This window comes from Carex rostrata, chromosome 5 (assembly GCF_964058835.1).
Source record: "Carex rostrata chromosome 5, lpCarRost1.2, whole genome shotgun sequence".
Taxonomy (NCBI): domain Eukaryota; kingdom Viridiplantae; phylum Streptophyta; class Magnoliopsida; order Poales; family Cyperaceae; genus Carex; species Carex rostrata.
The window spans coordinates 7,783,765-7,799,324 of NC_135922.1; the positions used below are offsets into that span (position 1 = coordinate 7,783,765).

Genomic DNA, 15,560 nt, shown 5'->3' on the forward strand with positions numbered 1-15,560 from the left:
TCCAAGCACATTTTATTGTAGAGATCACATCTAACGGTTTGGATTAATGATTTGAAGTTTGAAAATGTAAAAAATGGTTGTTGTAACTCAAAAATTATTGTAACTTGATCCCTCTTCGTAGAAAATTAAACATAACTAACAAGAAAGTAGGAAAATTTGAACCACCTCGGAACTACAAACTGAAAAGGGGAACTTACAATCATTGAGACTCAAAATATAACCGTTAATTCGTCTTTACTTGCATTCTTTAATTTGTGTTGTCTCCTTTTATTGTTTTGCGTACCATGCAATAATTAAGAGTAGAACAATTAATTACAATGAAAATAATAGCAAGGTATATATGAGCAGGAATCAAGTAAAGAAATGTTACTTACAACCAAAGAAGAGCATGAGGTTTCACGGCCGTATATGCACAAATGGGATATGCTTAATTTTGTGGAGATCGTTATCTCCTCGCATAGATTCGCGTAGCTCACCTGAGGGGAAATTTACTACTAACTCTTGAAGAGTCGGCACCTTTTGTAGTTCGGGAAGTGCGTTCAGCCTCAGACATGCATCAATTATGAGGTGACGAAGGACGGGCATAGCTCCCTCTTCTATGTCCCAATGACATAGACTTGGCAGCCACTGAAGCCTCAGTATTTCGAGGTTAGGAAACCCTCCGGTTGAACAAATCAACTTAGTTCCCACATATGATGCAGTACCTAAATGAAGTATCCTGAGGCTCAGCAGCTTCTCCAATATGGGCATTGGATCTTCCTCAAGTTTAGACGATGTGAGCTTCAATTTGATTAGGTTTGGTGGGAACATCTCAACACTTGGAACACATATATCTCTTATCCACTTTCCTTTGAGATATAGATTTTGTATCTTCCCATGACAAGGTAAGTCTGTTGTACCACCAAATGGTAGCAACCTCCTTCTCATTATATTACCGAACTGTTCAATACCGAAGTAGACCAACTGTTCTGTCCTTCTCAGCACAACCTTGAGGTTTTGCCAGATTTGTAGAGCCCTTTCATTATCTTTTATCCCTCGAAAGTTAATCACTAACGTACGCAAGTTGATACAACAGGCTAATTCCACTATTTCTGTCTCTATATGCACATAATTAAGTGTTTGTAGATTTGTATGATGATCCCATTGTAAACGCAAATAGAAATTCCAGAAACCATATACATGTTTTAGAGTTGGAATTAGGACATCCAAAACAATAATGCCTTCCTCAGAAACTGACCCCTTTAAATCAATGGTTTCTAGATGATAAAAGGAAAACTTCTTAAGTAAATCCTTTGGAATCCGACAGTCTCTTAAACCCAAATACCTCAAATGTACCAAGCCCTTCGGCCACTGTCTCTGGGTGAATTTGGTCATGTCAACACTCTGCAAGGTTAACACTCTAAGTAGACTAAAGCCACTATAATTTAATTTGCTAAAGCCACAATCATTTGATGAAGATCGGCCAAAACCAAAACAGAGTAAAGAACGAGTGTTTTCTGAATAAACACCATCCTGTGTGAGAGTGGAAAATTGCAGTGCCGCACGGCGTGGTTTTATAGCAGGTAGTTGGTTAACATCTTCGCCTTCTTTTCAGAATACGATGAAGAAGTTCTCCTCTTTGGCTTTGGTGATAGCCAAAACCCGTAGAAGATCGTGCATATTGCAGTATTCACAGTAGCCGTTCCATGATTTTCCGGTAACTTGAATCAAGCACCTACAACAATATTTTTCATACAAATTGACATTAAAGAAGTAGGGAAATATTAGTTTATGAATAAGCTGGTATTTCTTTTAAGTCAAATTAAAATAAAAAATGATAAACGCTTCGCTATCTTTGGTCCAAAGAAAGTTTTTATAAATGATGAATGCTCAGATATATATAAGTAGGTATTTCTTACGGAGGTCCCACTAGCATTTCCGATATGCAGTGATAGAAATATAAAATATATTTAGGCAACTGCAAATGCTGAAGTTATTATTATAAAAGAGGACAGCCATATATAATTTGTGTAACTTGTTGTTGTAAGAAAAATAATTTTCCGATATTCATCCGATTCCAATTCATCCGATTTGAAATTGTCAAAAAAAATCTGCCAAAATAGGAAGAATCATATCAGAAGGTCAGATTTTTTTTGACAGAAGCTTGATTTGTAGTCAAAATATAAGAAAAAATTGATAAAAAAATAATTTGTAAGAAAACTATGTCAAAACAAAAGATTATACTAAAATAATCCACTAATTATATAATATAATATAAGCATTATAGAACACACTTTTTATGCAAGCTAGTTATAATTTATGCATAGAAAAACAGGATTATATTGGCAGCATAAATTTAGTACTGGATTATCTTGACAAGTTATGTGTTAAGTTTTTTTTCTAGTTTAAATTTTGTTTGCATAATTTGATTATTATTTTTTGTGATTTGAAATCGTAGACCAACAATTGCCAGAAAAAAAAGTAAAATAATCAAAGAACTCGCCCTGACTCGGGCTTGACTCGACCTGAAAATCAGATAACTCGGCCAAATCAAACACCATTTAACTAAATTTTGATGAAAAAATATCATAGGCGCAAGACTTGGGTGAAACTCGGATTGGACCTAACATATACCAAGTTGACTCGGCCGAATCAACTCAGAATCGGCCGAATTTCCAAACCATGCTAAAAACTACATCTAATACTCATGGTATTAATTTGTTATTTAGATAGTAGTACGAAAATTTTGTTTCCCAACTAGATAAAGTTCTTGCATTATTAGTTTGTTAAAACATTTCATTTTTTAGCAAAATAGTGAAAGCATAACAGTTTTGGATTCAAGTTAGCATGCACAGGAGGACAAACTCCTGTACATGTGCAAATTATCATGTGGTTATTTATTTATTTAATTTTTTTTAAAAGCAACTTGCAATGTATTTGAACGAGTCAATTTTTTTTTCTTACCATCTTTCAAATAAAAGAAAAAGAAAATTAAATAACCAGCGTTTTGAGAAAAAAAAAATCCCAAACTACGAACGTTGTCTATGGAACTAGTAGTTTTGGATTTTTTTTTTTTCTAAAATGCTGGTTATTTTTTGTTAAAGATGGTAAGAAAAAAAATTCGGTTGAATGAGAACTTAACAATTGGCTCACTTGCAGAATTTTTTTAATTTTTTTTTTTTCTGATTTGTTTATCAAATGTACAAGTATAATTTGTAATAATTTTAGTAAAGTTTGAGGCTTTTGTCAGATGTTAAGTAAAGCGTTGTTCAAAGCTTGGATTTGGCACTATTTCCACCCCTTTTGTCAGCAGCAAAATAGTAAAAAAACACATTAAAAAAAAATTAGTCATTACCAGTTACCAAGTAGACTGTCAAAATTAAGAACCTATGAGAAAACTCAATAATTACAACACCTAGATCGACAAGCAAAAAGACAATCCAACCCAACCCAACCCATTCGTTACAAAGGAATTTCTTTTTATTTATAGAAAATATTATAAAATAAGAGAGAAAGTTCAAGAGTTTCTCAACTTTTTGATGCATAAAAGGATGAAATTTTAGCTATCAAAATTTTAGATCGATAAAATTAAGTTTCACCGATCCAAACTTTTTCATTTTTAGATCATTGGTTGGAGTTATAAACGAGAAGAGAGAATAATTTTTTTTATTTTTAGAGATTATTATTAAACAATATAGAAAAATAGATGGAATACCTTAGAATTTGAATGTACTAGAAGAATCAGGATCAATGATCCAGATCCAAAGTTTGGACCAGGATTAATGGACCGGAATTTTAATCAGTTTTATTATCCAAACATGTTTCTCTTTGCTTCAAAATTTATCTATATTAGAATGTGCTTGGAGACCAAATTTTACATTTTTTTTGAAATTTTTTTACTATTTTTTTAAAATTGTACAAAACAGGGTTTTAACATGGTAATTAAAAAAGATCTAAAAAAATAATAAAAAGTTTTCAAAAACACTGTTTTGAAAAATTCTTAAAAAATAGTAAAAAAATTCCAAAAAATGTAAATCTTGGTCTCCTAGCATACTCTAATATGGAGAACATGTTGAACGCTTCGAATTGATAATTTGGACATTCAAAACGCAAAAATGACTTATAAGCATATTCCCTCATATGCTTATATAAGTAGAGTAGCCAACCTATGTATAGGCTATCTTAGTGCTTCACTCGTTTAAAATAAAATTTTGTTGGTTATGGATTTCTAGATCTACTATTATGTCTTGTTTAATTGGATGAAGGGCAGAGGAAAAGTGGCAAGTCAAGAGAGAAAATTTCATAAATAGTTTTTATTTGATTGAAAATTTAATAGACAAACGTTATTCTTTTGACTTACTGTAATCTTCTATAATTTTTATTTTTTACTCTTCAAATTATAGTGTAACGGAAGAGGACAAGATCAATCAAATATAAGAATAAAAAAAAAAATAGTAACTCACTGTTCTCTTTATTTCTATTTCCTCATATATCCTTCACCTCCCTTTTTCGTCACCTCCTGTGAACTACATAGGTTATTAGTTGCACGGGTGGGTGTTGTCATTGTCAATTTAATTACTTAATTTTGTCAGCCAATTAATTTATGTTAGTATATATGTATTCAGATCTCTTCCTCGTTATTCATTGAATTTTAATTTAATTGTAGTTTCCAACTAAATTATGAATATTATTGTAATTTTTCTAAAAAAGAATCCCATTAATTTTTTTTTTTTACAAAATATGTTGGTTTATAGGAATATTTTTTAATAAAATATTTTTCAAAAAAATCTCTAGAGAAAATTTTGCCTACCTATGAATAGTCTACAGTCTGAATTAATTTATTCACGGCAATCCACAACCCGCTAATCATACCAATAAAATCCAAGTATACGTCTCTGCTTAAGCTTATTGTTTTTAGCATTTGAATTCACTAGTTATTATCATTTGGTGTTTCCCTCGCACATTCGGAAACTGCATTTGTATATTATATATACGTACTCTTGCTAAGGACCAATAAATGACATTTGTACTTGCAACATGCAAGAGAAAAAAAAAATGAAAATGGTTTAGTATCGAATTATTTTCCTGTTCAACACGGTCATCTATTCTGCACACTAATAATTGTATAATATCTAGCTAAATGTTAATAATATCTAACTATGTATTAAGAGATACCAACTAATTCCTTAGCACCAATATATATAACAGAAAGAAAATCTTACAAATTAAGTATTTCTGTGAGGTACAATCCTTGACCTTTATGCATTAAACGATACTAAATTTCATGCAAATATTCTTATATATATAAAATAAAATTTGTTTGGTATTATCCTTGACCATGTGTGTACGGGACACCAATTGAATTAAGCGGAGATCTACTGATAAGTAGCTTAAAAAATAGAACTGAAAAAGGATGTACCTTTGCACTAGCTCTTCAAGGCATTTCTCCGCTCGGTCCTCTATTGTTCTAGCACCATCTTTCGGTATGAATCCTTCAGCCATCCACATTCTCGTAACGTGCTCTCCCGAAATCTTATAATCTTCTGGAAAAGAAGCAAAATAAAGAAAACATGGTTTGAGTTGATAAGGCAAGTCTTCATAACTCATGGCTAGGACCTGCGAGCACTTCTTCCCAGCTTCATCGTGCCAATCCATGGTCTCCTCAGTTGTATTCCAGGCAGTGTAGTTGCACTCTTTCCTTGAGAGGATACCACCAAGCACAACTAATGCCAAAGGTAGCCCACCACATTTTTTTGTTAATTTTTCGGCAACTTTGAAGAGATCACCAGGGTAATTCTTAGGTTGTACATGTTGTTGGAAAGCCTTTCTGAAGAGGAGAGCTATACTCTCATCATCAGTTAGGTAACGGAGTTTATATGGTTGTGTATTGCGATCTGCCGCAAGAGCAACATCAACTGATCTGCTAGTAATTATCACGCGGCTGGCATTTTTTGGGTCGGGTAATCCTATTTTCAATTGCTCCCAATCACTATCCCTCCACACATCATCAAGGATAATTAGGTACCTCTTGGAGGTCAAGGATTTCTGAAGCTCGGCCTGTAAATTCTCATCAGTTACGGGTGGATTTTGTTTTTCCATTGTGGGTTCGATTGAGTAAAGAATTTTTCGGAAGATATCATTTATATTGAACTTTTGAGAAATGGACACCCATGTGCGACAATCGAAATGCCGTTCCAATTCCGCACTGCGATTAGAAAAATGAATGGTTAGATATAAGTTTTTCTTGAACGAAAATGCTGGATTTTGTTCACCATTAAAATAATACGTGGCAGGTTGTTCTTGGTATAACGATTATATGCAAGGTAAATGATTGCTATTAGGAATGAAGAATTGAAGTATTTCATCACTTCTTGAGAAAGGAAAAATAAAAACTAAACGAAGGAATAAATTTGGTTTTGGATTTAGCAATTTTCTTGTGTTAGATTCTTCCACACAAAAATTACGCTCTTTACACACTAAAATAAAACATGATTTTAGAAGAGAGAATGTGCACCTTTTGAACACTTTTTGGGCCAAGGTTGTCTTCCCGAGGACGCCAGGACCCACAATTGAGAGCACCATCCGTCTTGAAATGTTTGTATCGAACAGCTGGTTGATAATGTTGCGCTTGTCATCCTCAAGGCCCACAACTTCTGAATCATCAACATCAGTAGGTTTTGTTGGCCTAAAAGGTACCGGACTAATTTGTTCATTATCAGCACCCCGAATCGTAATTTCCATGTTAATTCGAAGCTGATAAATATTTTTGAGAGCCTGTGTGATTTCTTCGAGGTCACCACTCAGCTTCAGCTTCAGCTTGTTAATTTTTAACCACATACAAATTTTACGGTACCAGGGTGAACTTTTTGGATGGTTTTCTTCAATCTCAACCAGGAAGGTGTCAATCACATCTTCTATTCTGTGGGCAATGTCTCTGACTTGCTTAACCCACTCTTTTACTGATTCATTTTTGTGACTCTTTGAATCGGCATCTCTTAGATAAGCTTGGATCAAGCGAAGCTCCTGCTGCATCTGCTTGATCTGGCCACTCACAGCTTGCAGTTCCTGAGCTTTCTTCAGCAAGGCATCAGCAAGCTTTTGCAACACATAGCCCACAGCTGACTCTGCCATGTATTTCTGATTGTGGGGAGTGTCTTTCTCTCTATTTTTTTTTGGTTGCGTGTGTGTGTCTGTGTGTGTTGCTGGGGGGAGAGGGCTGATTAAAAGTGAATTAGCTCTGTGCTTGAGGATGCTTGGTAGAGTTGCCTGAGATGGTTATATATAGAGAGCTTTGTTGAAGTTTAAATTAGACAAAAAGTAAAAGATAAAGAATAAGCTAGTGAACTGGCTCCGGGGCATTGTAATTACTTGTATCTTTGGAAAAGGAATGAAAAGATAGGCATCATTCTTTGCTTGTTTTTTGTTTTTTGTTTTTTGATTGATGAGTCGATACTGGGATGACAGATATTGGTATGTGAAGAGCACAGGTTCTATTCTTCCAAGCTTGGGACTTGTATAAAAATAAAAAGATAAAGAGGAATAAAGAGGTAGGCCTCTTTCTTTGCTTTTTTTTCTTTTGAAGAGCACAGGTTCTTTTCTTCCAGGCTTGGCTCACGGTGATTAAGCCAAGTTCAATATTAACCTCAAAATGGCTACCAAGATGAATGTTTGGCTTAGGTTGCACATTTTCTCTGCAAAAAGTGTGATACTTAGCTTGAGAATAAACAAAGCAAACATGTTGGGAAACCTAAGGGTTCCTTTAAAAAAAATTATATTGAAAAAGTACAGATTGAATAACACATGACCCAATGGTGGCTTAACCAAATAGTAAAACCAGACTGGACAATTAGATCAACGATTTTTAATGTAGCTTAATAAATTGTAAAAAAATTCAAAAAAATATGAAATTTGGTCTCCAAGCACATTTTAATACAGAGATCAAATCTAACGGTTTGGACACTAGATAGACTTCTTGGACTTTGAAAATTGAAAAACAACTTAGTTGCACGGGATCTTAGGAACAATCGATTTGATATTAGTCACTTGATTTAAATTCAGATCTACAACTTCATTTAAATTTAGATCTAGGGTTCATTTGATTTTTTTTATTTTTATTTTTGAATTGTACACGGTTCACTTTAAAAACCGCGTAGGATTAAGGTTTTTATACATGGTTTTACTTTAAAAACCATATGTGATGTGTTTAGCGAAAACAATTGGTGAAAAAAAATGTGAAATGTACACGGGTTTTTTATAAAAAAAATGTGAATTTTTATTTTGGTTGAAAACTTAAAACCGTGGGATTTTCTTGGTACTGAGCTCAAATTCTTGCTATACCGATGCATAGCTATTTGTTTCCTTGTTAATTACCTTTGTGTTATTATGTAAAATTAGTATTGAATTTCTGTAACCCTCTCATGGATAATGATATATACCAGTTGATTGTGCTTACTGGTATGCTATATTGGTTGTTCTAGGGACTTGCGTCCCACAAAAAGGAATACAAAGGATGAGAGTTGCAAATTTATTAAACAATGAAATTTGACTAAATTGTAACTGCAACACCATTTTTTATATTGGATTATGTCAGAAAGACTAAATTGCATAATAGTAACATTTTATCAAACAATGAAATTTGACAACATGTCTCACAGATTTATTCAAAGCCAATTTATTCTTTTAAAAAAAATAAAACAAAATGTCAGAATCCCATTTTTTATATTGGATTCTATTTTTGTGCGATTATTGTAACTGCAACACCATTTTATGTTAGTAATTAATTTTTTTAATATTGGATTCTAGCATAGAGGGCCTTCGTGCAACGGCTCAATATTCGACTTTTCAAGATTCTAACGGTCGATCCAAACCGTTCATCTTGTTCTCCATATTAATATGTGTTTGGAGACCAAATTTTACATTTTTTGGAATTTTTCTACTATTTTTTTAGATTTATTAAAAATCGCTGTTTTCAGCAAATCTGGACCAACAAAAAACAACGATTTTCAATAAATCTAAAAAAATAGTAAAAAAATTTCAAAAAATGTAAAATTTGGTCTCCAAACACATATTAATATGAAGAACAAAATGAATAGTTCAGATCGAACGTTAGGATTTTGAAAAGTCAAATATTTAGCCGTTGCACGGAAGCCCTCTATGCTATGCGTAGCATGCTAGCAAGTTCCTTATTGAACCTTAAGAAACCAGAGAAGCTAGTTTTCAATTGAACCCCTGCATTATAATAAAAAGCTAGTTTTCGGATACGGATCTGATCGATAGTGGTAAAATCATATCCGTATCCGTATTTTTTTTGGATATGGTTACGGATCGCATATTAGATCGATACAGATTGGATATTAAACGAATATGAATACGGATCGGATATTAACGGATACGAATACAGATATGGATATAATTCAGATATTTAATCATTATGGCAAACAATATAATTTTGCTCGTGTAATTTTACTATGTATTAAGCCACATTGAAAATCGGTGATTCGACGGTGGGTTAACCAAACAGTAAAACTAGAATGGACCATTGGATCAATGATTTTCAATGCGGCTTAATAAATAGTAAAAGAATTCAAAAAAAATGTAAAATTTGATCTCCAAGCACATTTTAATATAGAGATCATATCTAACTGTTTGGATCAAATATTTGGACTTTGAAAATTAAAAAATAATTTAGATGCATGGGAACTCATGAAAATCAATTTGATATTAGCCAACCTCTATATATATATTTAGAGAGAGAGAGAGAGAGGAGGGATCCACTTGCATCATTTTTTTGTGACATTGAATTACACTCTACATTTTTTAACTTTTCAAAGTTCAAACAGTCAATTCAAACCGTTCAACATGATTGATATATTAAAATGTACTTGCAGATCAAATTTTACATTTTTTTTAATTTGTTTACTATTTGTTAAGTATTTTACAAAATCTCTGTTTTTAGATCATTGAATTTTTGTACCCCTCTTAATAAATAGTAAAAAAATTAAAAAAAATGTAAAATTTTATTTGCATTTTAATATATCCATTATGTTGAACGGATTGGATCGACTGTTTGGACTTTGAAAATGTATGATGTAATCCGGTGTCACCAAAAAAGAGTGTAAGTAGATCCCTTCTCATATATACACACACACACACACACAAACACACACTTAAAGATAGAATCCAATATACAAAATGCCTATGCATTGTAATGTACCTCTCTCTCTCTCTCTCTCTCTATATATATATATATATATATATAGGCAAAGGCTTCTATGGACCAAATTTAATTATATATATATATATATATGGGCCCAGCTAAATTGCTGCCGGCAGCATTGCAGCCAAGTGCTCCCGGGCAATATCTTAATTTGTGATGTACAAACAATAAATCCAAACCGTTAGATGTTTAATCTATATTAAAATCTACTTGGAGACCAAATTTTACATTTTTTGGAATTTTTTTACTATTTATTAAGCTGGTTTGAAAACCATTGTTTTCAATGCTGCAGAAATTTACTGAAAATAGCGGTTTTCAAACCAGCTTAATAAATAGTAAAAAAATTCCAAAAAATGTAAAATTTGGTCTCCAAGTAGATTTTAATATAGATTAAACATCTAACGGTTTGGATTTGTTATTTGAACATCACAAATTAAGATATTTCCTCGGCAGCACCTTGGCTGAAATGCTGCCAGCAACAATTTAGCCGGACCCTATATATATATATATAGGAACCTGCTAGCATGCTACGCGTAGCATAGAGGGCCTCCGTGCAACGGTTCAATATTCGACTTTTCAAAATCCTAACGGTCGATCCAAACCGTTCATCTTGTTCTCCATATTAATATATATTTGGAGACAAAATTTTACATTTTTTGAAATTTTTTTACTATATTTTTAGATTTATTGAAAGTCGCTGTTTTTTGTTGGTCCAGATTTGCTGAAAACAGCGATTTTCAATAAATCTAAAAAAATAGTAGAAAAATTCCAAAAAATGTAAAATTTGGTCTCCAAACACATATTAATATGGATAACAAGATGAACGGTTCGGATCGACCGTTAGGATCTTGAAAAGTCAAATATTGAGCCATTGCACGGAGGCCCTCTATGCTACGCGTAGTATACTAGCATATTCCGGTTTAATAATTAGGTCATGCATCTCATTAGATTAGAGTTAATCAAGGTCCTATCGTCTCTCCAACCTCTATCTTCCAACTAATGGTGAAATTTTATGTCTAACTATGTTGCATGGATACGGGTACGGGTGTCGTGTCGGATACGACACGGGTACGGTGACACGGCAATTCTCAAAAATAGAGGACACGACACGGCTATTATATATTTATTATTAATTCAACACTCATGTTATAAGTAAAAAAAAAAAATTGCCATGTAATATGCACACAATTCATAACAGCACCTATGATTTTGAGATAGTATGAAAAATTGAAAACATATGAAACTAATTTCATCACAAGTTCATAACTGCCCATGCTATTCTGGATTGAAGACGAACTAGACTGCATGATGTTACCTATTTAATAAATAGAAATCAATTAGAAAATGCAACAATGCAAGCTTCACCTAAGAAACTGATTTTACCTATTCACTGTAAGAAATCAGATTTTAATAACTTCCAAAAATCAGACTTCCAAAAATCAGATTAAATAACTTGCAAAATCAGAAATCAGATTTTAATAATGATTTACATTTGAATTCAGCATCTACAAATTGAATTTTGAAATGGCTCAGTAGATATGCGCACGACTGGTACAGTTTGGTATCAGTTTCAACTTGAGTATAAACTCGTTACTAGGCTTGAAAATTCAGCTGGTACAAGTGTATTACAAGTGTCATAGTGTGTATATGTTCCAATCAATAATTCGAAAAAATAATAATTCTTCTTATTCACTGTAAGAAATCAGATTAAATAACTTCCAAAATCAGAAATCAGATTTTAATACCTCTAATTTTAATGCATCTGACAACAACCGGTATTCAAAATCAGAAAAATTGATCAATTTGGTGGTTAAACAACTTACCCGGCAGTAGAGAGGAGAGAGATGGCCGGAGAGAGAGGAGACGGAGAGGAGATGGCCGTCAGCGGAAGAGAACCAGTACTCAGTACTCAGTACTCAGTAGAGAATAGAGAGTAGAGAGGAGATGGCCGGAGGCGGAGAGAGAGGAGACGGAGAGGATCAGTACTCAGTAGAGTATGAGTAGAGAGGATAGCTGTCGGCGGAGAGAAAAGAAAACCTATTTTTGGTTTTCGCTGCGTAGCGCTGCAGAGCAGAGAAGAAAACCAAGCTGCTAATGCCGTGTCCCGACCGTATCCGGGCATTCAAGCCGTATTGGCATGTCAAACCACGTGTCAAAGACCGTATCAGGGCTTTAGGGACACGCCAGCTCACCTGACACGCCAGCTGGCGTGTCTGACACGTATCGTACGCGTGTCGGAGGCGTGTCGGTGTCGGATACGTGTCGGACACGGGTACAATGGCTTCCTAGGAGTGTCAGGGTAACATAGATGTCCAATATTGTTTTAGATTATTACGGTCAAGTATACTAAAATCCCAATAATTCAAAATTACGACATTCTTCAACAATTCCCGTAGTTTCTTTCGATTAATTAAACTTCAAATTTACAATAAAGAGAAATAAAAAAGAAAAAAGGTAGACAACAGAACAAAAGGAATAGAAGGAATAATTGCTCTTTTCCTAGCAAAATATACTCTTTGAACTAACCAACAATATTTATTAAATTATATCAACCTTTAGCTCACATAATATATAATTTCATAATAATAAAATTAATAGCTTTCCAAATCTTCCCCTCGTTCAATTTTATCTTGCTCTTCTTGTGGTATAGGATATCCATGTGGAAATATTTTCTTAATTTTACTTGGTAATAGCGACCAGACATCTTTTTTCGCTCTTGGGCTGAGCTTGACCGGTGTTTCAAGATTCAGGCCTTGGGCCTGATCGGTTTTTCAAGAAATCTTTTTTCTTTTACGATGGCACTACTGGAGACTCCCCTCCCTTCGTTACTGGCGGAACTCCAATGAACAGTCTTCAATCTCTCTACGCTTCTCTCTTCTCATCCCGCATCACAGCCGTCTGATCCTCTTCTTTATGGTCCGATTACAGATGGGCCATCTCCTCTCCCATCGGAGCCTCCAATCGACAAATTCTCCCATTGGCAATCTCTGGCGACGCAAGATGCTCCCAAATCGTTTCTAACTGCTGCATCACTTGGGTCTCTGCCTCCTGCCTCTTCTCACTCAGGCCCCATCACGTTTCACAAACCCCTTCCAGATCGCCTCTCCTCCTTTTCTCGTCTTCGTTCCAAACTTAGATCCCTTCAAAATCTTTCAAAGACCGGTTCTTTCGGGTGTTTCAGATGTGGTGATACGGGACACCTTGCCAATTCTTGCCACAACGCGGTGGTTTGTTTTGCCTGTAATAATCTGGGGCATCGTTCTAACTCCTGTCCAGCGCTCAAGATGCTTTCTTCTACCACCCGGCCACCCCTGACTGATGCAATGAAGCAAATCGGGAGTTCTTTTCCGATCATGCGGTTCACTTGTACTCAATCCATTAGAGATTTTGATGTTCTCTTGCATCGAGGGATTGTCATCACTGATTCTTCACACAAGGGGGCGGTTTTTATTACTTCCTGTTTGAAAGATAGATTTCCAATCAAGGACTTCAGCTGGCAAGTAGTCCCCTTAACGGATGACAGTTTTTTGCTATATCCGCCAGATCCAGATTGGCGTAGGATAGCTCTGGAAGAGAAGCAAATTCTCTTGGGAGGTACGGTATTTCCTCTTACCGCTTTTGATCCGATTAAACACGATGGGGGTTGGGAACCGATACCTTTTTGGGTGAAGATTTATGGATTGCCTACTCATCTGTTACAAGGTTCAGAATTTGATCGCTTGGTTAGTGAATTGGGGGGTTCTATACTTCAGGTGGATCCTTTGTCCAATGATCGAGCGAATATGAAGTATTTGCGGTTAAAAATTGGGGTTTCGTCACGATCTGATATTCCTCCATGCCGTAAGATGTTGTTTACGGGTCCGGATGGTATCTCGAGATATCATTGGATTCAATTTGTGGTAGAGGGTGAAGGCAAAGTCAAGAAGAGCAGCTGGACTGTCCGGAAAAGGGTTTCCAGTCTTCCTAACCAGCCCTCTTATCGGCCTTTGCTTCAGCAAGCCACTCAACAGCCAAATTTCCAGCCATCTTCTTCCTCCACACTGGTACCTCATCCTGTCCAGCAACCCCTGCTACCTCCATTGCCCCCATTGCCACATCCTACTCAGTTGCCTCCTCCTATCCAACTGCCACCCCCGTTGCCACCCCTACCGCATCCTACTCAATTACACCCTACCCTTCCGCTTACTAAGCCACCTACTCCGCCTAATCAGCCACCTTCTCTGCCTATTCAGCCACCTTCTCAACCTATGCTACCTCATTTTCAACCTATTCAGCCACCTACTCAACCTATTCAGCCGTCACCACAGCTGCCTCTTCCTATTCTGCCACCTCCTCAGCCTATTCAGCCACCTCCTCAGCCTATTCAGCCACCTACTCAGCATATTCAGCCGACTTCACAGTCCCTTCTTCCTTCACCTGTTGCTCTATCTCCCAGTCCACGGACTTCACCGAACCTCCTTGAATCGACAGGTGTTTCTGAGCAGAACAGTTTCTCTGTTTTGGCCATTTTACCAGATTCTGACACCATTCCAGCTAGCAATGTCCTGGACCATGATCCTTGGACAGTGCACACAGTCCCTCCCTCTCCTGTTGCCTCTTCAGTGGACCATCAGAATCCCTGGGAAATAGCTTTACATCAAGAAAAGGAGAAGAAACGTAAGGGTAAAGCTGTTGTTGCTTCACAAGATGAACCAAGGAATAGTCTTCGGGTGAAGCTAAACCAGATGGTGGGAGATGCCAAAGTGCCTCAAGATGGAGCTGTTGGTAAACCTCTGGTTAAAGCCAAAACAGGTACTCATTTTCTTTTAGAACAATTTCCTTTTTCTGCGTTATCGGATATGGAATTAGTTAATTTGTATGATGTAAGTGGTTTTAAATTAGGCCAGACTTTAGATGAAAGTTTAAGGATAGTTAAATCTTTGAGATCGTTGTCTAAACCTAGTTTTGTTTCCGTCATTAATGATAGTGTAACTACTGGCCAGATTATCCTTCCGGTTATTAGCGAACATCAAATACCAATGGAGTCAGGCAATGATGCTTTGTCTGATTCTAGCCAACTTAAGGGTTTAGTAATCTCAAATGGTTAAGTTTTTAAATTGGAATGTTAGAGGATTAGGTTCATCTGTTAAGTGTCGATATTTGAGTGATATAATTAGAGATAATAAGATAGATATAGTATGTCTTGAAGAGACTAAAAAGGAGGTTTTTAATGAACGTTTTTTCCGTTCTTTGAGTACTTCTATTAGTCAATGGGTTTATAAACCTTCTAATGGTGCATCAGGGGGTTTACTTTTTGAATTTAATAATTCTTTATTTACATTGATTGGATCTGATATTAGACATTACTCTATTACCTTGCACTTTA

General features: G+C 35.3%; 2 protein-coding genes across 2 annotated transcripts; both read right to left on the minus strand.

The window, feature by feature from the left end:
- Positions 1–396: 396 nt before the first annotated feature.
- On the minus strand, positions 397–1,374 carry LOC144553795 (disease resistance protein RPP8-like). Its single transcript, XM_078301989.1, has one exon. It carries the CDS (start codon positions 1,372–1,374, stop codon positions 397–399), a length of 978 nt encoding a protein of 325 aa, XP_078158115.1.
- LOC144554815 (putative disease resistance RPP13-like protein 3) lies at positions 1,017–7,284 on the minus strand. Its single transcript, XM_078303167.1, has 3 exons — positions 6,494–7,284; positions 5,399–6,184; positions 1,017–1,714 (listed from the first exon to the last, which is right to left on the minus strand). Exons 1-3 carry the CDS (start codon positions 7,108–7,110, stop codon positions 1,591–1,593), a joined length of 1,527 nt encoding a protein of 508 aa, XP_078159293.1. The 5' UTR covers positions 7,111–7,284; the 3' UTR covers positions 1,017–1,590.
- Between the last annotated feature and the right edge of the window lie 8,276 nt (positions 7,285–15,560).